This window comes from Mercenaria mercenaria, chromosome 13 (genome assembly GCF_021730395.1).
Source record: "Mercenaria mercenaria strain notata chromosome 13, MADL_Memer_1, whole genome shotgun sequence".
In the NCBI taxonomy this organism is placed as follows: domain Eukaryota; kingdom Metazoa; phylum Mollusca; class Bivalvia; order Venerida; family Veneridae; genus Mercenaria; species Mercenaria mercenaria.
Genome location: NC_069373.1, coordinates 70,668,444 through 70,693,421, shown reverse-complemented (window position 1 = coordinate 70,693,421; position 24,978 = coordinate 70,668,444). Strand labels below are relative to the sequence as shown.

The 24,978-nt window shown below is 35.9% G+C and overlaps 3 protein-coding genes across 3 annotated transcripts; all 3 read right to left on the bottom strand.

The window, feature by feature from the left end:
* Positions 1 to 2,161: 2,161 nt before the first annotated feature.
* On the bottom strand, positions 2,162 to 4,634 carry LOC128547785 (uncharacterized). The gene is made up of 2 exons (XM_053520971.1): positions 4,438 to 4,634; positions 2,162 to 2,398 (listed from the first exon to the last, which is right to left on the bottom strand). The coding sequence occupies exons 1-2, from the start codon at positions 4,632 to 4,634 to the stop codon at positions 2,167 to 2,169; spliced, it is 429 nt and encodes a 142-aa protein (XP_053376946.1). The 3' UTR covers positions 2,162 to 2,166.
* A 4,450-nt stretch (positions 4,635 to 9,084) lies between these two features.
* LOC123528700 (histidine-rich glycoprotein-like) lies at positions 9,085 to 11,708 on the bottom strand. Its single transcript, XM_053520758.1, has 3 exons — positions 11,518 to 11,708; positions 9,951 to 10,172; positions 9,085 to 9,747 (listed from the first exon to the last, which is right to left on the bottom strand). Exons 1-3 carry the CDS (start codon positions 11,666 to 11,668, stop codon positions 9,656 to 9,658), a joined length of 465 nt encoding a protein of 154 aa, XP_053376733.1. The 5' UTR covers positions 11,669 to 11,708; the 3' UTR covers positions 9,085 to 9,655.
* Positions 11,709 to 12,335: 627 nt separating this feature from the next.
* LOC123528699 (inter-alpha-trypsin inhibitor heavy chain H3-like) lies at positions 12,336 to 17,384 on the bottom strand. Its single transcript, XM_045308638.2, has one exon. The coding sequence runs from the start codon at positions 16,881 to 16,883 to the stop codon at positions 14,958 to 14,960; it is 1,926 nt and encodes a 641-aa protein (XP_045164573.2). The 5' UTR covers positions 16,884 to 17,384; the 3' UTR covers positions 12,336 to 14,957.
* Positions 17,385 to 24,978: the final 7,594 nt, after the last annotated feature.

Sequence of the window (24,978 nt, the reverse complement as noted above, 5' to 3'; positions counted from 1 at the left end):
TGTGTGCATTTCTGTAATTTTATATACGTTTAGAAATTATTAGACATGCGTATTTGCATTATTTCTATACGTAATTTACGCTAATACGCATCTTATCTGGAGCCCTGTGGAACTATTTTTTGTCTTTCGCTGGATGTTACGCAAGCTTTGTAAGCCTGCGCAATTCATAAAATGCACATTTATGCTTAATGAGTTACATTCGAGTATTGCACAATTACAAGTCATAAATATGACAGATTACATCGTATATTGGTCATAGCAAAGGGAATTCACGCAACTTAACTTCATTCTTGCAGTGAACTGTTTGAAGTTTGAGAAATCTAATGGAACTACATCGCTTCACTGTGTTATTTGGTCCATTTAGACTTAGAGAATCGCTGGATAGCAAGGACTCGTCAAAACGATTACATCGTTTAGCCGACTCAAAAACCATGTAAACAAACTAAAATTAACCACCTTTTCAAGATGAATTTCAAGTGATCGACATTATGCATTTAACCCGCCTGACCTGTGTAGCATCTCAGATATCTGTTCTAAGGTATTCATTGTGTAGAATGTCATGTTATGCCCTTGCAATGCTAATCCCACTCTGATTTTTTTGTTTACATTTTTTATCAATGAGAAATATGGCGTCCATCCAGAGATGAACAGACGTGGCGTTAAATTTTTACATGTTTAAGCAAACCTGGTGTGTTAGAAAGAAAATCTCATCCCTTCAACATTATTTGGAACACTGTTATTGTAAAAAACCTGTATTTTCCTTATACAAAAGCTTAATATTTTGTGTTGAATGTACTTTCACAAAGACCTCTGTTTTCCTATTACATTCATAGTACCACATCCTTATCCACAAAATACTGAATATTACAGGTGTCCATCAGTATTATATCAGTTTAGGAATAAGTTTTTTATTTTCCCACCATCGATTTCTTAAATATGCACCCCTTCCGCATTGCTGTATGAACTGTGAATGTAGCAATATGCGTCCCCTTAAGATTATAGACCTTATATATGACAATGTCAATCTGAACCTAAAATGTTGTATATCTCATATTTTTCATGCAAATCATGTATAATTACCATCAAGAAAATACAAAAAAAATACAGTTATTTTGTGCAAGTGGTGCGTCTTAAAACGGGATATTCGTTTGAATGAATTTTAAAATCACGTGTCCCCCGATTACGGAAAAGCGATAAACACAAAAGTAGGACAAAATAACCACCCATGTCAGCCAAAGAAAATATAAAAAAAAAAAAACATTCGTTTTTCTGCACATGTTTTGACTTCAAACGAATTTTGCACGGCTATTGTAATGTTTAGTAGTATATTTCAAAATGTGTAGTCTTTTTTAAAGATTTATTCTTTTTTATTCGTCTTCATTTGGCACCTATAACCTCCACGATTATCCAGCCGAGAATGAAAAAAAAAAATACAAAAAATAAATGTCCGGTGTATCGCCCTCCCGCATCGCCCGGCGCCATTTTGTTTCTTAATAGAACGTAATGACGCGACGTTGCGAAGCGTAACGTTTGGCGTTCCGCCAGACGTCGCTGAATTACACCTTCTTCACCTTAATACTGTTTTGGGTAGCAAATATTACATACCGAATTTTGACATACATTCTTAACCGCCCCGATAGCCTAGGTCCGCTTTGGGCGCGGGCAGTATGGGTCCGGTTTCCAGCCGAGTCGTACCAGACGTGAAAAATGGTACCGGTAGCTCCCTTGGCGTTCATAGTTAAAAGGAAAACTGGCCCCTCTTCTCTCTTATCATCCTGGCGTTGGAATAGAACTTTGTAGAACCTGTTTCACAAAAGAAGTGAAAATGAGATTCTGTATTGTTTTAGTCCCATAGCATGATGGTTACGTCGTGTGTTTGTTAACTGAGGGAAACATCTGTACGTAAACATTTCAGTCATGTTAACTATTATACTTATAGTTCCATGACGTTCGAAAATCAGAAGAAACTGTCATGTGACATTGATCACGTGATTTTACGTAGCTTCTGTCTCTAATTTGGAGATGGTATGTTTAGAAGCATCTGTAACTACACCGTATGGAGGTGATGGCGGTGGTCCTATCACGCAACCATTGTTACACGTGGAGTAATGTCGTCTGCGCATGAGCGCTTCTTGGCGGCGAGTAGTCATTCAAATATTCTCTAAATTACAAATGACGAGTATTCTGAAAGTTGGTAGCACTGAATGACATATTGCGTGGTGAATTCTCGTCAGAAGGCCTTGTCGGCATTGTCCTGCTTAGCACGTGCGTATCAATTGTGTCATATCCGGGAAACAGATCAACCGTGTCTAATGACGCTGAAAATGTAGAGTTATGCCTTCTTTCGTCAATTCGAATTCGGAACAAACTGTAACATCCAGTTTCTTGTACATTCTCGCTGTAAAATAACGGATACAATAGATTGTTTACATCAACGATTATTAAAGTAGTCAGAATACACACGTGGAAACCCTCTAGTGATCATCTAGGAAATTTCTGTACGTTTTTAGACACTTGTATAAAAAATATTTTATTGCAAGTTCTTTCTATAATTACGCCTAGATCTTGGCGTGTGGATGTTGTACATATTACTGCTGCCATGGCATTTATAGATTTTTTATGCCCCCCTTCAAAGAAGGAGGGGTATATTGTATTGCAGATGTCGGTCGGTATGTAGACTAATCCGTTTCCGGATGATAACCTAAGAACGTTTGGGCCTAGGATCATGAAAGTTGATAGGGAGGTTGGTCATAACCAGCAGATGACCTCTATTGATTTTGAGATCAGTAGATCAAAGGCCAAGGTCACAGTGACCCGGAACAGATAAACGGTTTCCGGATGATAAACTCAAGAACGTTTGGGCCTAGGATCATGAAAGTTGATAGGGAGGTTGGTCATAACCAGCAGATGACCCCTATTGATTTTGAGATCAGTAGATCAAAGGCCAAGGTCACAGTGACCCGGAACAGATAAACGGTTTCCGGATGATAAACTCAAGAACGCTTGGGCCTAGGATCATGAAAGTTGATAGGGAGATTAGTCATAACCAGCAGATGACCCCTATTGATTTTGAGATCAGTAGGTCAAAGGTCACAGTGACCCGGAACAGATGATAGGGAGGTTTATCATGACCAGCAGATGACCCTATAGATTTTGAGGTCAGTAGTACAAAGGTCAAGGTCACAGTGACCCGGAACAGTTAAACCGTTTCTTGACGATAACTTGAGAATGCTTTGGCCTAGGATCGTGAAAGTTGATAGGGAAGTTGATCATGATCAGCAGATGACCCCTATTGATTTTGAGGTCAGTAGGTCAAAGGTCAAGGTCACAGTGACCCGGAACAGTTAAACGGTTTCCAGACGATAACTCAAGAACACTTGGGCCTAGGATCATGAAAATTAATAGGGAGGTTGGTCATGACCAGCAGATGACCCGTATTGATTTTGAGACCAGAGGTCAAGGTCACAGTCACCCAGAACAGTTAAACAATTTCCAGACAATAACTTGAGAATGCTTGGGCCTAGGATCGTGAAAGTTGATAGGGAGGTTAATCATGACCAGCAGATGTCAAATAGGTCAAAGGTCAATGTCACATTGACCCAGAACGATAGAACTTTTGTGTACAGTGACCAAAAAATTTCTGTTCCTTGTGCAGTTAATGAATGCATCAAGGGGGTCATTTCGTGTTCTACGAGCTCTTGTTTTGTTTTGTTTTGGGTTTAACGCCGTTTTTCAACAGTATTTCAGTTATGTAACGGCGGGTAGTTAACCTAACCAATGTTCCTGGATTCTGTACCATTACAAACCTGTTCTCCGCAAGTAACTGCCAACTTCTCCACATGAATCAGCGGCGGAGAACGAATGATTTGAGACACAATGTCTGTTATCAAGTCGTCACGGAGAACATACGCCTCGAACTCGCGACCCCGCGATCCGTAGATTGCGCTCTCCCCATTGAGCTAAGCGGGCGGGCAGTATTTATAGATGGCTGCATTATGACGGAAGATAGAATGGGTTATACTGGGGAGCCATTTCAGTATACACGAAAGTAAGAATAGGAGTTTATTTCAGGTCGTGGGTTCGATCCCCGGTCGCGTCATACCAAAGACGTAAAAAATGGTACTAGTAGCTTCCTCGCTTGGCGCTCAGCATTAAGAGGGTAGTGCTAGGACTTGCCAGCCCAGTGTCGGTATAATGTGATTGAGTGGGGTATCATGTCACGTGTCTACGTCGTGATATTCCAGTGAGGAAGCACTATAAAGTTGGGCATTGTGCTCACTGCTACAAGTATAGACACCGTTGTTTATATGACTGAAAAATTGTTGAAAAAGACGTTAAACCCGAACACAAACATTATTTCAAATGTGCGTTGAACACTTCCGGATGGGTTTTATTCTGTATTATGTGTGAAATCATTAAACAAAAAATTGTACTTACTTATTATTGAAACTTCCGACTAGATATTTCTTCTTCGCTCGGATAATTTGAGCAATCAGTGGGAGAAAGGAGATTAGAAGGGTTCCGCCCATACACCATACAATGATAATCAGTGTGTCAACGCCACCCTCTTCCAGACTTGTAACGTCCGTTGTGTTTCCCGAAACGTCATCCACTGGAAAGTACAAAATATACATGAAACCTAAAATTGAATTTGTTTCAAAAGTGCGTTGTTATCATTATGAATGCACCAGTTTTATACTAACCGTTAAAACTCACCAAACATTTAAATGCTCATGAGCTATTTTGTTGCTATCGAATTTCACTATTCATAATTCCTTAGACCAAAAAATTAACATTTGATGAACAACTGAATAATAGTATTGATGTCTTCATGAATACGTAGTTCAATTTTCAGTTATTTTTTTTATTTTCATTTCACTTTAGTTACGAACAACTGCAGTGTCCGGCATTATTTTGATGACAAAAGTTGCGTAGACACTTATTTTAAGAGAGTAATTGGTAAATATATACAAAACCTTCTGATTGTAATGTAAACATGTTTCAAACTCCGAATATTACAAAATAGATGATATGATTCGACATAGTAATACTTTATATACTTTTTTTAGCTACATAGAACATTGACCGCACATTCTCTAGAACGTATACAGATTACATGTATATTTTAATGGTCAATAAACGATGATCGCCTGTGGCTGTGAATAAAGAGTATCATATTTTGGTGAGTGCATGACCACTTGGGAAAAAAATGACCCCTTGAACAGAATGTATAAGCCGCTATGTATCAGTTATATCGTCACAAACAGTAGACATTGTAACAACAAGGTCTGACGATATGACAGAGCCTGCCAGATGCGTGTTTTTAATAAAGTATATAACCCATTATGTGATTTCGGCATTTTCCGGATGTCGCCGAAATCTTGCGTGAGCTACATTTACGGTCGACGAATGACGAAATAACAGATGGAATATGAATTCGAACGGAAATTACGCATCCATTCCCACTACTCCTAAACACCGAGACTTTGATTTAATCATTTCAAATATGTAACGGTAAATTTCAATTTACGTTACTCAAAAATTCGGACTTCTGACTCGAAATTTCGAATAAAGTTAATCGAAATTTCGATTTACTAACTATAATACATGGACATAAATTTATAGGTCTTAGTATTAGTCCTGGGGTAGCCGAGGGTCGAAATATCACTATTTTAACCATGTTTTCAACGCACTTATGAACTCTTTACCAGGAAAATATAGTCATACCCTGCACGAAGTTGTAGCTATACGAAATTTCGATTAACATAACTCGAAAGTTCGGCTTCCTGACTCGAAACTTCAGCTTAACTCGAAATTTTAACTAACATGAATGTACATTGGTGAACAGGTACCTTGGATAAATCTGGGGTAGCTATAGAGCATCGTAGATGACTGAGTAGTGCTCTGTTTCAAATATGTTGTTCCGTCTAAGGGTAAAAAATGCTTATTACTTAAAACACTCAAGGTAACAGAAAAACAAACCAGAAACTATTAAGAATAATAAGGCTTATTATGAAAAGTAGCAATTCAAATACCTTAAAAATGTTGACTGGCTGTAAAATTCAATCTGATATGCAATCCTGTCATGGTCAAATCTAAATCCAATCCATATAAATTCCAAAATATTCCAGACACAGTCCAAACTGAATTTAGTATATCCAAAGAATATATATTCTCATCATTTTAGCTCGACTATTCGAAGAATAAGTAGAGCTATCCTACTCACCACGGCGTCGGTGTCGGTGTCGGTGTCGGCGTCGGCGTCGGCGTCGGCGTCACACCCTGGTTAAGTTTTTCATACCAGTCCACATTTTGACAAAGTCTTTTGAGATAAAGCTTTGAAACTTTCAACACTTGTAATAACTCTGTCAAGCATTTTGGTTGAATTATTGCCCCTTTTTGACTTAGAAATCTTGGTTAAGTTTTTCGTACCAGTCTACATTTTGACAAAGTCTTTTGAGATAAAGCTTTGAAACTTTAACACTTGTTTACCATCACCATGTCCAGTTGTAGGCAGGAGTACATAACTCCATGAAGCATTTTGGCTGAATTATGGCCCCTTCTGACTTAGAAATCTTGGTTAAGTTTTTCGTACCAGTTTATATTTTGTGTAAAGTGTTTGACATATGGCTTTGAAACTTTTATATCTTGTTCAGTATTATAGTCTCTATCAATAGGCAAGAGTACGTAACTCTGTCATCTTTTTTGGCTGAATTATGGCCCTTTTTGAACTTGGAAATTGGTTCTGTTTTCGTATATGTCCATGTTTTGTCAAGACTATTTGACATATGGCTTTTAAACTTTAAACACTTGTTTATCATTATGATTTCCATCTGTAGGCAAGAGTACATAACACTGACAACTATTTTGGCTGAAGTATGGCCCTTTTTGGACTTTGAAATTTTTGTCAAAACTATTTGAACTGTGGCTTTGAAACTTTTAACACTAGTATATCAACATGATTTCCATCTGTAGGCAAGTGTACATAACTCTGTCAACTATTTTGACTGAATTATGACCCTTTTTGGACTTGGAAATTAGTTAAATTTTTCATACAAGTCCATATTTTGCCTAACATATAACTTAATAACATATTTGCCATCATGGTCACACATAGCCACTTAGTCCAAGACTAATCGAAATCCACAAATACAGGAACATTTTTTGTTTAATCCATTTTTTTTTCTCTGAAAATCTATGGAAAAATTTTGACCCCATTCTTTAATCAATTCTTCGAATAGTCGAGCGCGCTGTCATCCGACAGCTCTTGTTTAACCCACAATGTTAATGTATATCCATCAATGTTAGATGTCCAAACTGGTAATATTTTACAATTAAGAAATGCAGGAAAGTTTTTCAATTAGATCTTACTGTAGGCTTGCCCTGTCCTCAGACAGCTTCTTATTTAAATGTAAACTCCCTGTTTATCGGACCTTCTAGAAAACCATAGTATATAAATAACTTATTGACATACATGATGCCTCAAAACTAGGACATATCTACCGTTTAATACCAAGATCGGGCACCTGGAGTAGCTCTGGAGGTGAGAGAAAGTCGTAGAAAGTGAAAGGGTAGTGTTCGAACTTAGAATATTTTACTATGTCGACCATACCTTTACTGTTTTCGATCAAGTTTGAGGCCCTGCGACCGGAACATGTACACATACTATAGATGGACATTTAGCTATACTATTATGTGGAAATTATGGTAGCTCCAGTATAGCTCATACATGGATGCAGGTTCAGTTAATATTAAATACATGCAGGTATTAAGTGACGTTCTATACACGCTGTGTCCATGCAAGTACCATATACGAATTCAGTGTAGATATAGATGTAGCTACTTTACATTTTTACTGTCGGAATCAATAAAATGCTCCCAAGCCTTGCTTAGGAGAACTGCTTAGCCACTGCTAACCTATTTATTCACACTTTTTACCTTTGGCGGACGGACGTTCGAAATTTGCCAAAAAAAAAAAAAATGAAAACAGATAAGTTGAAATTTCGAGATTTATTTCGAGTTAGTAAGTCGATATTTCGAGTAGTACCTAATAAATAACACGCACCTGGCACAAATGCTCTTCCACAGTTACAACACTGATATATCTTTTGTCGTAAATGTATGCAGAAACTTGATGTACCTTTTAAATAGAATGATATTAATTTGTTATTGCAAAAAAATACAAACTTCAATGTGTGTCAAGTTTCATTGTCCTATCGTACAGGATGACTCTGCAATTTGATGTTTTATGCAAATACAAAGATGTAATATAGTTACTTACGTAGGTCATTCAAGGTTAATCTCCTGTCACGCGACGCCTGTGGAGCAATGATATAGGAGGGGTAATGCACCTTCATTAAGAGTAGTGAGGGTTCATTCTGAATATATGTGTAGGTGATTGAACTGGGGATCCATGGCCCACTTCTTTGGTAAAATTTAACCGTTAATCATTTGGAAATAAACTTATCCACTGTTGAGAGGAAAAAATAAAGATTTTTTTATTCTTAAATAATCTTCTCTATTATATTATAAATAACTTTTATTAATACTTTTAACTGTTAAGTTAAGTGTTACTACATACTGCTTAAATGATAATTTCATGACACCAGTGACAAGTTTTTGAAAACACGTTTTATCTTTTATTTTTCCATCTAGATTGAATTTTCAAAAATACACGCAAGACTGTTTGTACCAGATAGAAATTACTACGCAAGGAAATCCAAAATATTGTTCCATGCTGTTACTAAAACACAGTAGAAATAAGCCATACAATATATTATTTTAGTTTTTATTTTATTTTATTTTATTTTATTTATTTTTGGGGGTAATGTTAAGGACTAAGAAATCAGGTTTTCAGCCTTTTATTATGTTTTTCTAAAGCTAAGGAACTACGTCTACAAATTTCAATTTGTTTCGTAGATGTAGCAGGATAAAAAAGACATTTTAGCTTTGTCATTATATTTATGTCTTAGACAAATAACGAAATTTCGCTCGTTTGCAGTTTCTATACATTTATGTGTATTTTAATGAACTTTCGGCAAAATGAACGAAATCGTAAAATTGATAAAATAACAAATTCATATAAAAGATAATAGATTTATTCGATTTACCAACATGTTTTACTAAACGTGTGAAACATTTCATAAAGGTATTAGTAGTAATACGAAAGTCATTGCTAACTACGAAGAGGGTATTAGAAGTTTCCTTAAGAATATAAATAATAAGTTGAAAATTGTACAAATCGATAACGTTAAGTCTTAAACAATTATTTGTTACTTGATAAAAACAGAAGTTATTCACGGCGACTTTGAATGAATGCACCATTTATTTTCATGTTTTATGACAAAATTTTCCAAGTAATGGCTTATTCAGATAAAATAGACCGTGACGTGAGACAAACCGATGTTAGTTCATCTCACAGCAGTGTTCTTTCTGAGAAGGTGATGTATGTCTTGCAATCTATTACAACAAACTTCAGTGATATTCCTTCAATATAGACGAGAATTTTTGCACAGTGCAGTTCAACAGTTATGATTAAACACATGTGAGGTTGAAATTCTTAGCTTAGCAAAACGCACAAAATAAGTAGATTGTCTGTCTTCATATCGGCTGCTATGATAGGCACGTAAGCAATCGTCTATTCTACTTAATGAAGCTAAGGGGGACCACCTCTCCAAGGTCCATGATGGCGATGCCTAGGCCCGTGTGGATGATGAAATCTGCCGCCTGGCCTGTGACAACCTCTCCCTGGAAAGTGGTAAGTAAAGTGATAAAACTAAACAACAACACTGTAAGACGTTTAATGTTGCCATGTAATAATGTAGGTCTATATAAAATGATTCAGGATTGCCATCTTAACCTTAAATAGGAAAATTCTTGCAAAAGAGAAAATATAGTTTAAGAAAAGACTATATCTCATTCTGAAATGACTAAATATTTAGAAGACATACCTCTGTGATGTGGAGGGGGAGGCCAGTGAGGCGGGGGTCCATGTCCTGGTGGCCTGTGGTGTGGTGGGTGCCAGTGTCCTGGTGGACCATGGTGAGGAGGAGGCGGATGACAATGACGGAAATGAGGCCCATGTGGAGGGGGACCCCAGTGAGGAGGTGCTCCCTCTGGCGGAGGCGGCCAATAACCCTCCTCTTCATCATACTCCGGGTATTTTTCGTGATCTATTCAAAGTATAAAATTATCATAAATATAATCTGTGCGTATATTTGCATTCCATTGGCATTTTCTAACCCAGTAAGAGTTATACTGACTTGTAAGATTTGACAGTATAGAGGTATAATTACTATCCATATAAGAATATGTACTTTTTTGTAAGATATGTTGTAATGTATACGGTATAGCAATTAAATTCAGGAACATTTACATGTAGTTTTTCTGACCTTTTAAGGGCTTCGAAGACAAAAGTGTCCTTCTAAAAACACAATTTTAAGTGCACAGGCACAAGCACGGAAGACTTTGTTTAAATCGCATGACCTAGGCACCATCATTCCTGATGAAAATATACATTAGACTTTGTATACTTTACCAGAAGTTTAATCCCGATACACGCGTATACATTACTTGAAGTAATAGGTGAACGTTAAGTGTTATTTAATGCACAAATGATGAATAAACTGGAATAACGAACACTACATAATGTGTTACGGTCGCTTACACATAGCCTGCACGTTTAAAGCTAATTTTTGACAACTGCGTCAGGGAGTCGACTCTGGCTTAGTGGTTAGAGCATTTGACTAGCACCCGAGCGACCCGGGTTCGTCATAAAATGCTATGCTCTTTGATTTGTTACGGCTAAAGTCGTAAGATGTGATTAAAGTTGTACAGTTTACATTATTTAGCATAAAAGATAAAGGGTGTTCATATACTGCCCGAGAAATAAACATTCTAAACGATAATTGCTTTTCCACTTTATCTCTGCGGCCTCTGTGGCCGAATGGTTAAGGTCACAGACTTCGAATCACTTGCCCTTCACCGATGTTTGTTCGAGCCTCACTCGGGTCTTTGAATTCTTCATGTGAGGAAGCCAACAAGCTGGCTTACGGAAGGTCGGTGGTTCTACCAATGATGAAATAATGCACGGAGGGGCACCCGGGATCTTGCAACATCAACTGGAAAGTCGCAATATGACCTATAATTGTGTCGTCGGTGCGACGTTAAAATCAACAAAAACAAAAACAAAGTCCACATTATCTCTGTGATTGACGTTGCAGTCTTGAAAGTCATATATACCTCTATTGACGCAATGAATTGACACAAATCACATTTATGGTCATGAAAGAGTTGTTATATAAAATATAACCGATATCAATAACGCTTTGAATATATTACGCGTCGACGCAATGAACACTGCACGCGATAAATGGTTCATATCCATCATTTGACGTATGAATATCCTGCGTTTAATGAATGCCTGATAAATTTGACATTTTGAACAGTTCCATGTAATACATTACATCAAACAATTACTTCTCATCTATGTACATATGAACGCTTTGTACACGCTACCTGTTATAGCTGACGTTGCACGTGCAGCAGCATTTATGTATTCCTGTATGCACGTGCTACAGAATGTATGTAGGCAAGGCAAGGCCCGGGGCTGCTCGTATACTTCAAGACATACAGGACAGTGCACAAGGTCATCCGGTGTTGCCATCATTCGTTCTGTAGATTCTGTTTTATATCTATAACATAAACAAATGGTATTGTACAACCGCCATGATTGTTTTGCAAGATATAAAACATGAGTTTCAGGCAAGTATAGTGTAGATGAAGTGTCTACTAGGGTTAGGTCTGCAACATATGCAAACCAACGTTTGCAGATGTTGGGTTAATTACAGAAAAAAAAAACTATTGACCTTGGAGCTCCAAATGTGACATTGACCTAAGAGCTAGGGCTCTGGGACAAGTTGTCTCATTAAAAAAAAGTATTGCTATACAATTCCGTGTTGGCAAACTGGTGAAAGTATGGTATCAATAGGACAACAGAATGGTTAACTATGATACAATGACAACTTGGGTTTAATTTCTAGCTCAATCCTAAACTGATTTCAAGATTTCTTAAAATTAGCATTATTTTGATGTAGGTTGAAGATTTGAGATACATTTTGTATACCGATGGAGACAGAAATTGATAAGCAGTTGAATACTGGATATAAATCATTTTATCTCCGTGAAGGAGAAAATATACTTTTCTGTGAAACACAGCATAAGCAAAAAAAAAAAAAAAAAAAAAAAAAAAACTCGTGTACAATATACATGTATGCTATTGTGCTGAAAGGTATGGTGACATTTTACTGTCGAAATGAACGAACATAAGTCAGAAAATCTACATGATTTTTTTATATTTTATAATGCCATTTATAATGCAATAATAGAAAATGCAATATATACAGTAATTTTTCAGTAAGCATCTGTAATGCATTGTTATGAAATAAAGAACCTGAAAAGCTATACATATACTTACAAGTTCCAAACTAATATATGTGGTGCCCTTTACAAGCTTCCGTATGTATGTGCGTTACATTAACACGAGGCGAAGCTTGTTTGTATGCTTTAAGTACCCATGTACTCCTTATCCAGCCCTTGTTCATGTAACACACATACATAGACATAAACGAGCAGATAGACCTATAACGGACAAATAGTAAACGAACATCTGGAAGGACGAACATCAACCTTTGTCCCAGGCTTGGTATGGCATCCTAAATGTTTCTTTTATTGTTAAATGATTATACATTAAATTCTGTATTTTGTTGTATTTTTCGATATCTTACGGTCGATTTCGTGGTTTTACATTCTTACTTGTTAATCTTATCCTTTTTTTTAAGATTAAGAACTTGCAGATTGGAATGTACAGCAGCATTCATTCTTTATGTTAAAACAAAGAGCAAAAAAAACATTTCATACATCAGAACACTACGGTTTACTAAAGTTTCAAATTTAAAGTTTCAAATGAAAAAGTCAAGGCCGTTATGGTCATCTGGCATAAACATAACATAGCAACATAAATTATTTTCAAACACAAGATGTGTTAACGATTAACATATGTGGAGAATGAGAATTGCAATAAAACTCGCAATTTATTTGAAACTACAGACACAATTGTTAAGGTGCCAAATTTCAATAAAGTCATTTTATTTTCACTATTCGTAAATTTCTAAAATTTACAAGCATCAGGATGTTTAAAGTAATAGCCATCCTTATATTTTTCTAACATCATAAAAGAAAGTGTAATTAGAGAGATACTGAAATTCATCTCCTGACGGGTTTTCGTTACATAAATGGCAAAATTTCTTTGTTCTCTATTAGAAATATTTTTCTTTTCTTCTATTGGAAGTTCGTGATTCATACAACTAAATTTACGTAGCATGACAGCAAGATCAAACGGCAGAAGTTTGATATGTTTCTCAAAACAAATTCTTGCTAGTCATTCTGTAAATTAAACAGTTATCAGAATAATTAACAAAACTGTTCAGTTTTTGCACGTTTGATAAACCGGAAGTGATGGCGTAACGTCAATTATCCGGAAAATCTAGCCTTGATAAAGCCTGGATTTGGAAATGAAAATCATCTGAATTAATGGCAACCCGCAAGTAAATTTATTACAATGGCACTGCTACTATCTTTCTTAAGTTAAAATATGATATTAAAACATCCGACACGTTAAACAATTAAAAAAAAGTGTCTTAAAATTAGGCTGAAGTGTGAGGTTCACTTTAATCATAGTCAAATATCTGAAAAAATAAGCATACGAACCTATACATTTTATTTCACCATATTATATGCCATATGTTTACTTACGACTGTGAGAAGTTTCATTAAAATCTACATTGTAGAAAAATTTCTATTCGCGAAAATGTTATGAAAGTTGTTATTTTCTCATAAACTCCCATTATGAAGAATTGCCTAATATCCATTTTTTTTTCAAATCAGTCTAGCAAAAAACCAAGCACAAGACCCTATATTATTTTATTTTTTTGCTGAAATTTCTAAGTGTACTCTGAACTCTTGAAAAATCACGGTTTAATCAGATTCTACTTTGTAGAAAATAAAAAAATGATCCGAACGTGCAGAACTACCTTAAGCTTAGCATCATCAGTATTACGCCATTTGTGTAACGAAAATCCGTCGGGTGATGAATTTCATTATCTCTCCAATAAACTAAAAAGGGCAATCAATAATAATTATTAGACATACTACCAAGTTCAAATTATTTATTTTCTTTGGAGTTATCTAATAAATTGACGCCAAAAATTTATAACTCTACTATTGACACGAGTTGAAAGTGGTTTAATACCAACATAAATTCTAATTCTTGATTGGTATTTTATGATAACGTCATTTGTAAGAAACGATATCTCACAATTCTAACTGATGACTAAGTAAGTCCAGCTAAAAAAATAGACTATGAATGAGCCGTGCCATAGGAAAACCAACATAGTGGCTCTGCGACCAGCATGGATCCAGAGCAGCCTGCGCATCCGCGCAGTCTGGTCGGGATCTATGCTGTTCGCTGACAGCTTCTTTAATTGCAGTAGGCTTTGAAAGCGAACAGCATGGATTCTGACCAGACTGCGCGGAAGCGCAGGCTGATCTGGATCCATGCTGATCGCAAAGCCACTATGTTGGTTTTCTTATGGCGCGGCTCAAATAAGAAAGATATTAAACAACAGCACGTATACACTTACACTTGACAAATCAGAAAGATATTAAACAACAGCACGTATACACTTAATTTGACAATTAAAATGTAAAACAGAGAACATATGCAGCATAAAAACACGAACTGCGCAAAGAATTACCAGGAATACAAATAGATATTAATATGAACAGTATGTGAAGCATGCAAGGAGAAAATAAGTATCTGATAACTAGAAACTGTTAGTTTTTAAACAAGAATAGCGCTAGTACAATTTATAAATGCTTGGACTGCTATTTCACAAATTTTATACCAGAAAGTAAAGATACAAGCAGAGTAAAATATGTACTGGGTTTGAAATGGCTGATTTAAAAGAATCCCCATTTCGAGCGATTATATAATCTTTTGTCGAAGATTTGGAATAATCAGTCACGACAAGCGACGTCATAGGTGTCACAAAACCAAATTTCAAAGATAGCTCTAGTGCCATTTTGTTCGCAGTCTCTCTTCTCGCTGGATAAAGCGTAGTCTCGGCTTCTTTCAATAGAAGCTTAACTCTTTTATATGCAACAAGGCGCGAGAGTATCACAGAATCGTCGTGTAATATCAACACGGTTGGAACTGATTTGAATGCTATTTCATTTTGGGCGCCATCCGCTTTAACTGTAGGGCGTATTGGTACTTTGGGATATGTCCAACCACTCACAACAATTTCATTTCCGCAATCGTATTGCAGAAACTGTGTCTGTGTTATATTATTCCGGGGTAATAATTGGTCATTCACTTGGTACGTGAACACTAAATTTTTGTAGAACGGATTTTCGATGTCTTTATATATTTTTACCAATTCACCTGCCACGTTACTTTCTGTCTCTTTGATAATTGTCAGAATACCTTCATGTTCGTATGCAATAACTCGCAAAAAATCCATGTCCGCATACCTTCCAAATGCGATAGTGTTAATACTAGATTTACAGCATATTTGACCATTCAAGTAATTTCTTGCACGAATATTTCTTCTAATAGCTGTCGTGTCTGTTTCTCCATATGTCGGAGACCCGTCAGTGAGGAAGACAATTATTTTGCCAAGGTTTCCATTCATATCTGCCGGTAATTCTTTATCAAACATATCTACTGCAAGAAGTAAAGCCTCGTTTATGTTCGTCGAGCCATCTGCTTTAACACTTTTCTCTACGAAATACTTCGCTGCCTTCACGTTCAGCGAAGTCGCTTGTTGGAAGGTTGATTTCCACATAATCGTATTATCATCAAATAAAATTATGTTAAAGAAATCGTGAGTGCGCAGGCGCGACAGGATGGAAGTCATAGCTTCTTTAACTTGTTCTATTGGATTTCCATCCATTGAGCCACTTATGTCAATCACAAAAACGATTTGTTTCATCATGATTTTACTTTCGTCACAGGGCGCCGAAAACATATGCGTAAACTCGCCCTTTTCGTTAATCAAAACCATACCCCCTCTTTTATTGACTTCCAATTCATATTCAATTTCAAATGGTGACTCTAACTTCTTGTCTGCATTTTCTTGTTCCCTTTTACTTGGTTTCCATTCAATTTCATTGAAATAATATCCATTCTTAGTCACCATTCCCTTGTTATATACTACATGCACCCTCTCTGTATAGAAAGGTGTTTTATACGTTAACATTTTGAACTTTTGTTTGTCCTTAAATTCACATCTCACCTGTAGCTTTTCAATAATATGGTCCGATTCTATAAATAGTTTCTGTGAATATTTTCCTGCATGTCTCTGCAGAAGTTCCTCGTATTCTAAACGAAATTCAACATCAGCGTTCGCTGCGACGTTCACTACTACTTCAAACACGTCAATATCTACGTCATCTCTGACCTCTTGTTGCGTCACATGTCCCGCTATCACGTGAGCTGTTTTCGCTTTTCTGTATTCCTTTTCTGCTTCATCTTTCTCTTTGATCACAGCTTTTATTGTTTTATTGTTTGTGACTAAAAGAAAGCTTGTTATAAAAGCTTCTTTTGGAAGTTTGACCTCAAAGGTCACTTCTTGGGCATGCGATCTCGTATTGACAGCAAGGCTTCTTACAACGACATCTGCATACCGGAAGGCGACTTTAGATGTGATCTCGAGCTCACGTATCGTCACTTCCGGTCCTAGAACTTTGTTGGTAGTGTCTGTTAGCGCACAGAATACACACAGTAAAAGCCAAAAGAGGCGAATTGAATTATCAGAATGCATTATCAAGACATTCTCAAAAACATTACCATACTGTGACTGGTTGTTACGGACTTTGAAAGCAACGCCCCTTTTCACTAGTTTTATTTTGTTTCTTCACGCTATGCTCATTGTGTCACTAATCATATGTCACGGTTATAAACCACCAGTTAATACATAATTAAACATTTCACACATTCTTTGTCTTAATATCCTCCTTTGAAAGTATGTCAAAGTTTATATACAACCATCCGTATAATTAAAAGACATTACACATATTTTATTAATACTGTTGTTACGAGAGGCGGCCAACTGCGTTATATCCTGAAGAAATGCTAATAACTCCAGGTAAAATCTGAAAATATTTTATTTTAACATAAGCACCACAAACTGTTTAAACGCCAAGTGAAACTCGAGATTCCGCTCGCTGTAAGTAAATATAACTTTCAAACTCTTATACTTGGCATATTTCATCGTTAGGAGATACCGCTGTGATCGTGCATATTACTCATCTAGCATTAAAACAATATAAGTACTTGCAGCCGCTGCAGGTTGACCTTGAATAAATACAATAGTACTTCAATTCAAGGGCGTACATGGTCGGGGAGCGATGGGGAGCTAAAGGGACCATCTTTGCTTATTTGTTTACTGTGATAAAGGATAAAATTCAAAATAAGGCATAATTAAATGAAAAATATTTTTCTAGATCTAGGACTAAATTACTCTACTGCGTTTCCTTGGTGGAAGTTATACACACTTTGCATGATGAAATATAAAGGTTGTCTAATTAATTCATTTTTACATCTACATTTATTTTAGGAGGCCAGCTCTTCGATGTTTGCTATAAGGCTTGTGTAAAGATCTGGATAATACAACGTTGGTTTAAAATCATCTGATTCTGCAAAGTGGAGGTTTTATCGAACTGCGTTTAGACAATAAAGTAATATAGATGTTCTATAAATGTGTATTGTATGGAATACCGTGACTAAGTTATTATAATGCCCTTTGTATTTGTATTATGCACGTATTTCGCGTAAGTATTAACCTGGCTCTCATAAACATTCTGGCTATTTCCGTCAATTAATTATCGCAGTCCGAACGTACACAGCAATATAACTGTTACATAATATATTTTAACCAATGTTGAATAATTATGCACTTCTAAATGGACAACATCTGGCAAGGTGAATATGGCGTTCACATTTATTGTTAATGCTTTATCTACAAAATTATCTGGCGAGTGAGATCGCTTCTATCTGGACGATTTTTGAAGGTGCGGTTATTGAAATAAATATACAGGTAGATTCAAATATACATTCAGCATTCTTCCCTGTGAATAATTATAAAAATGTTGACCAACATCTCAGATCTAGAAAAAAATATAGCCAACATCATGTAAGTTATATAATATATTTGATGAAAAAAATAAAGAACGAGAAAATGCGTAGTCAAAGAACAGAATTCGAACCTATGGTCACAACACCTAGAGATTTGCCCTAAGCCTTCTTTATGCAAGGGAAACAATCTAATTATATGGTGAAATTGTTGAGTGAACACTGTTTCTTAATCCTAATCCTGTCCCTGTTATATCAGTGCAAAGGAAAAGTAACCTATCTATGATAAATGCCATGTATGATTACACAGGTATGCATCTAACAGTCTTGAAATCAATTTCTTCGATTTTCTCATATTTCTAGATATTTTTCCCATACTTTGACGCATATGTATGGGTAGTTGTGATTGTTCTCTTTCCAGCAGTAGCCTTTTCAACATATTTCACCTTGTGAAATTCTGTAGGTTTTGACTTTTTTAAAAAAAAATCGTCTGTTTGTTGGCAAATTTCACCACATAAAATGTCCTACTTTCCCCAGGGCAATCAATTATTTGATCTTTACATAGTTTTGCATTCAGGTTGCTAATTCATGTGGCAAGTAGGCATGCTTTTTTCATGATTAGAGGTAAAAAGTGGGTAGTTTGCATGAGGTACTAGGTCAATTGTCACCTAAGCCTATCATAAAGTCTTTGCGGAGTTGTCTCCATTTTTTCCAAATATTTCATCCGGGATCATTTTTTTCAGCTCAAATAACTCTTTTTCAGGAAATGATATTTTAATATTTTTTTCAGTCCATCGTATTCTGATGCAGTTAACTTCACATACATATAATATAGATAGCTCCTACGTAAAGTTTGTATTTTCAGTTACGTGTCATCGGCTATCTTTATTGGTAAATTATGTTCCGATACAATTCAGTAGGGAGAGCGCAAATCTACGTATCGCAGGGTCGCGGCGGGGCTATGTTCTCCGTGACGATTAAGCACTTTTGAAAGCACATATTTTGTATGAAAAGAGTGCTATATAAATGTGGTATAATAATAATAACAATAATAATAATAACATACATTGTGTCTGATATCATTCATCCTCCGCCCTTTATTCATGTGGGGAATATGTCATACTTCATTTCTGAATAGCATCGAATGCTAAAGATAAAGTACCTAAATGATTCGATTTTTCAGCTTGATCAACTTTTATTCAAGTGCCGGTGGCCTGTGGCCATAGGGTCCTCATCAGGGGCGTACCTTTTCTTTTAAAAAGTATACGAAAATGCGGAGGAGAGTGTGAGGGGAGGTATCAGATTAACAGGACAAATTATAGAAAAAGCACACGTTTGTCTAGTGTACACAATGGTCCCATTGTTTTTGTAATAAGAATGTTAGTCAGTAGGTTCTTGGGTACTTTCGATATTGTATCATATCATAACCTAGGTCCCCGGTGATCTGTATCATACATATGATCATTTTTATAAGAAGGCTTCTGGCTGACATTGAAATCCTGTTAAGTTCCGAAAATAATGTCTCAAGGTTTAACTGTTTTACATGAAATAAGTAGGAACGGAAGAAGAATTCTGTAGTTAATTTTAGAAATTAGGACGCGCCATTATGTTTCAAACTCGTCAGCAACCATATTAAAATATTATACAAGGTCAAGCGTATATACAAATCAAATACCATATATCATTGATGATCAGCCAGAGTATTAAAGGTGAAACTAGAAATATTATTGGCTAGATCTATATCGCTGAATATAAACAAAAATATTATTCAGGGTAGGAATGCATAGTATAGACTTTTTGCTAAACTCACATTTATAGAATATAATAATATGTAGCTGTTCGTATCTTTATTGAGAAAAGCCGCGAAGTTGATTATATTTTTTTCAATCTCTTGAGTAGTATAATGATATATGAAGAGAAAAGAAAGTTGAATAGTTTTGTATTTTATCGCTAGATAAATTAACCATCGAGGATCATGAAAAGTGTGACACTGTGGCAATTTTCCCGTCTGTTAAGGCCACGACAAGCAAAGATTGGTAGGTGAACGTATGCCAGATTTTGTTATTAATTTAAAATACCGAAAATTAAATTACAGAAACATACGGAATATTCTAGAATGCCAGATCAATATTTACAGGAATTAAATCAACCGGGTAGGCCGGAACTTTATACAGAATTTTTTTTTTAGCTGTCCAACAATTTTCATAGAAAAAAGCGTAGGTTTAGCTGGTCGGCCCTCAGCCCCGATTGCTTACCTCCCCCTTCAACTTTGAGTTCGCTCCTACGCCAACGGTTTGACAATGCATTATAATTTTCGTGGTGCTGCTGTGTACGATCATCTGCATTTGCTGAAGTTTTTTATTCTTCTTATATATCGGGTCACAATGTGTGCCATTCAGACTCGGATCCAGAAATATTTGACGGGGTGTGTGTGTGGGGGGGGGGGGGGGGGGGGGGGACACCAGTCTAGAACGAATACGTCCGTGTGACCGCTGAGGCGTATGGCGCAGAGAACGGGTAGGTATGGGAGGGGAGCCTCTGCCCATCTTGGGCGGGGGGGGGGGGGTAGGGGAGGGGGAGGGATCCCCCCTGGAATTTTTTTAAATATCGGTATGAAATGGTGGCCTCTGGTGCATTTACTGGTGGGGTACTCCTAGACTAGCTCCTACACTATGATATTTTTTTTCTTTTTAAAATTTTGTTTTTAAAACTGTGAATGCAGCCAGTCTATATCCCATGTGCAATATCATACTGATAATATTACAGTCAGTTCCCTGAAAAAATCTCTAAAACAGACTGGCATTACACAGAATAAAAGAAAAATTACAAAAGCTTAAATTTTGTGACAACTTCTTTATTATCAGTCTACATGGCTAGTCTATGGTACTCCCTTCATTTTAGGGCGGTCAGGGGGTTCTCCCCCTGAAGTTTTTTTTGAATACAGGCATGAAATGGTAGCCTCTGGTGCATTTTAGGTCTAAAACTTTTTGAGGTAATGGAGGGGTTGGTGGGGGCTCTGCCCCTTATAGGTATGAAATGTGGCCTCTGGTGCGTTTCTGGGTCTAAATTTTGAGAAAATATTATTCGTTTGCCAAACTATATTTGTGATATCATTTTTCATTAATGTTAGGGTAGTATTAATACACATTCATTTCATGATGCCGTTATCTCTTCATTTTGATAAAAATGAATTTCAGGTTATGTTGTCGTACGTTATGCGCTTCATTTTTGCCGTGAGGATGATTCCATACAGTGCATAGTCATAGCTATAGATTCCATTTAGTTTCGCTTTTAAAACAAATGTATTATCATTTATCTTATATAGCTCAATGTAAGTTCCTGATAGTTTACATGGAAAGATAAAATCTCTTACCTTATTCATCTCCTTTTTTCATCCTTGAATCGGCGATTGATTTAAGATACTGGGTATCGATACATGTAAACACAAAGTTAAACCACTGTCAAACAGGTAGAACTTACTTGACTCAAAACGGACGTTATATGTTTTACATACAGAACTTTTAAGTTGCATTTTATGTCATATGGTGTTTTTCTGACGTTGGTGGAGGAGGAATATCTCTGTACTATTTCAGGCACGAGCGTGTACCTGGATGTTAAAAGCCGCCAAAGGTCCTAAACGAAATTGTCCCTTCCTCATATGAAAGAATTCTACAAAGTGGGATTTCGGACCCGTAGCGTTGAGGATAGATTATTTGAGATCAGTGATGTTAAACACTAAGCTCGGAACAACATCAAGACCGGAGGTTAAGGTTGTGAAGATGCAGCACTATTCAGTAGCCGATTTTCAGAGTTTTGAATACACCATGAAAAACTCATTTATGCCTTGAAACCGAAGAAGGTAAAAATAAATTACACTTTTGTGCACCATGATTTCATCCGCATCCGGTAAGAGGAATTTCTGTCAGTTTCTAACGGTTCTACAGTGAACTTTAGTTCATTTGTAACCTGCATGTTATTCTTTCGAGCCAATGTCCTGAGTTCTTTATAAACCAATTATGGATTTTTGTTTGAATTATTTTAATATCCAGGTTGTTTAATGCTACATCATTTGTTGTAAAATAAAATGATCAGACATTAAGATAAGATTCAAAAATATATTATAGCTGATACAGTCATTAAGGATGTATGTATACGAGCGTATTTTTTCGGGATATCCGCCATTTTAAAAAATATTTCTTCGAATATTTCTTTCTAACAATTTTTTTTGCCAAAAATTAATGCTAAATATTTAAAACAGATTCTACTTATTGCGAAAAAATCCACCCTTATTTTTGCTGGCATTTGCCTAAAATTGATGTAAGATGTAATGGGGTAGGGGTCGGTAATTTCAAATATTTATTAAAGTAGATCAGATTTGGTTCTGATATTTTTCTGACTGATATATATAATGATAAGCTACAATATAAATAAATATTTTCAACATAGCTATTTATATTATCTAAAGAATACAAACCCAAACAAAAAGAACTAAAAATATCAATATTTTACCAGTTTTTAAACGTTTTTTCCTCTAAATAAATCTCTTAAATGTACGGTGACCCCAACCTTTTTCTTTCTTTTTTGTATGTCATTATAGCTTCCAGATAATTTTAAAATCTTAACGGCAGAAGTTTTTCATTGAAAATAAAGTGTGAGGGCGCGGATTGGGGGTGGGGTGGGGGGGATGGGGAGGGTAATTATTTATGCAAAAATTGAAAGAGATTTATGAGTGAAATTTATGCTTATATAATACTGGTGTTTTTAAGGTACCAACATTTTTTTTCTAATCAAACAAAAATTCAGAAACTTTGTTTAAAAAGTGGGTGAAGAAAATGCCCTATGAAATTAAAACGAATTCTGTGTTTTTTCTTCTATTGTTTGTCTTAAAAACTAATGTTCTTCTAGCTCACAGAATATGAAAAAAATCTTAACGGTAGAAAAGAAACGATCCTACATCCTTAAGACAAAGAAGTTTCATTTTTACACGCTATTAAATAGCATAAAACAATTCTGAAAGTTCTGTCATTACAAACAAATTTTGTTGTCCCTCATCTCCACCATATTTGAATATGGGCACTTTATTAGAATTTGAAATAAAGAACTTATTACATACTCATTTAATAACTCCGTAAAGTTTCAATGTAACTTGAAACGTCAACCTTTTTTCAATATTGACGTTCAAATTTCATATCGGGAGTGTGATGTTATTTGTGACGTCAGTTTCTTGTATGTCGTCGCGTTTACTTTAACGACGATGTTTTCAATTTCACTCAGGCTTAATAACACATTTGTATCAATTATATGATGCGTATGTAATTAAAAGATTATTAGATTTGCATCAAGAAATATGCACTCCTTCTTTCGCGGACCTAAAGTCGCGCAATATTTCCACTGCAGAACTCGTGCATATCTAATAACCTATAAATATTGTAGCAAATATTCGACATTATGTATTTGAATATTTGCTATGCGGGCTTGAAAAATATCCACCTTCATAAAGTTCTTTGATACCCTAAAAATCAGGATTCTTAGAAGTTTTACTTATATACAATGTTACGTTTATAATGATTGAGAAAAATCTTATTGTACGTTGGTTCTTCGTGGATAAACCATTTATGAATTATCATATTAAAACCATATCATATCATATTATAATGATCATATAATGTCGTATCTCATTGCGTTTGTTTCTAAATATAGTAACACATTTGCGCTGAATGAGTAGAATGAAAACATATGGTGTTCCATTTTCGGCACAATTTCGGTTTGTGCAAAATATCCAAATCTGGCGAGGTGACATCTTTCTAATATTTTAACTACTTATTATCTTTTTTCTAACTAATATTTATTGTACAAAAGAAAACATGGTAAATAAACTTAATTTAGCTAGCACCCTCTTCCAGCGTGGATAAATGAACTACAGTCCTTTAAGAATGAATAAATAACAATCATATATAATAGAAGATTTATTTAGCGCCTTTATATAAGGCAGGCAGTCAGGTCATCTGCTAGTACAGGTCCAGAAAGATCTGACCAGAGGGACAGAGCGAGAGAAAAACCCCAGAACAGAGGGAGAGAAATCTTTTAGCTGCAGGCATGTCCGGCTAATTTAGCCTAAATCTTTGCGAATAGACAGCCTTGTTCTTTATCGTGCCTGGTGTATAGCATGGATACACACGAGCGAAGCCGTACCAGTACTGACCTCTTAGGTGGGAGTCTTAGAAACTTCCAGTGCTGGGTCGGGATTCGAGTCCCGGACCTATGGAGTGACAGTCAAGCGTGTTACCACTGGACCACCGGACCACTTAGGAAATTACGCAAGCGTAATCAGACAACGTTGACGTTGCCGCGCTGTACAATATATCACAATCTTGTTTATATAACAAGGGAGTTGAGTGGAACATATGCAAGAAAAGGTTATAAATCAGGGCTGGTGAGCCTCTAGGCGTTATTGTCATACAAGACCGGTAAGGCACGAGGGCCAGTACTTCTTCTTGTATGCAAATATCGCCGTATTATAGCATATCATATACATGTATATCATATTACAGCATAGTAGATCATATTATCATAAGTATATAACTATAATACAGCCTATCAGCTGAAATCACAACACATATTAAAATATTCTATGGATATTATGATATAAGCGAATAGCCAACTACATTATGTTCATTTAGAATAATCGAAACTTTTCTGTGGGCACAAAATTACCCTTTACACCAGCTTCGTTTTTTTTCTAAATCATGAATAATGTTTATAAAAGTTTCAGTCTGGGCTTCATA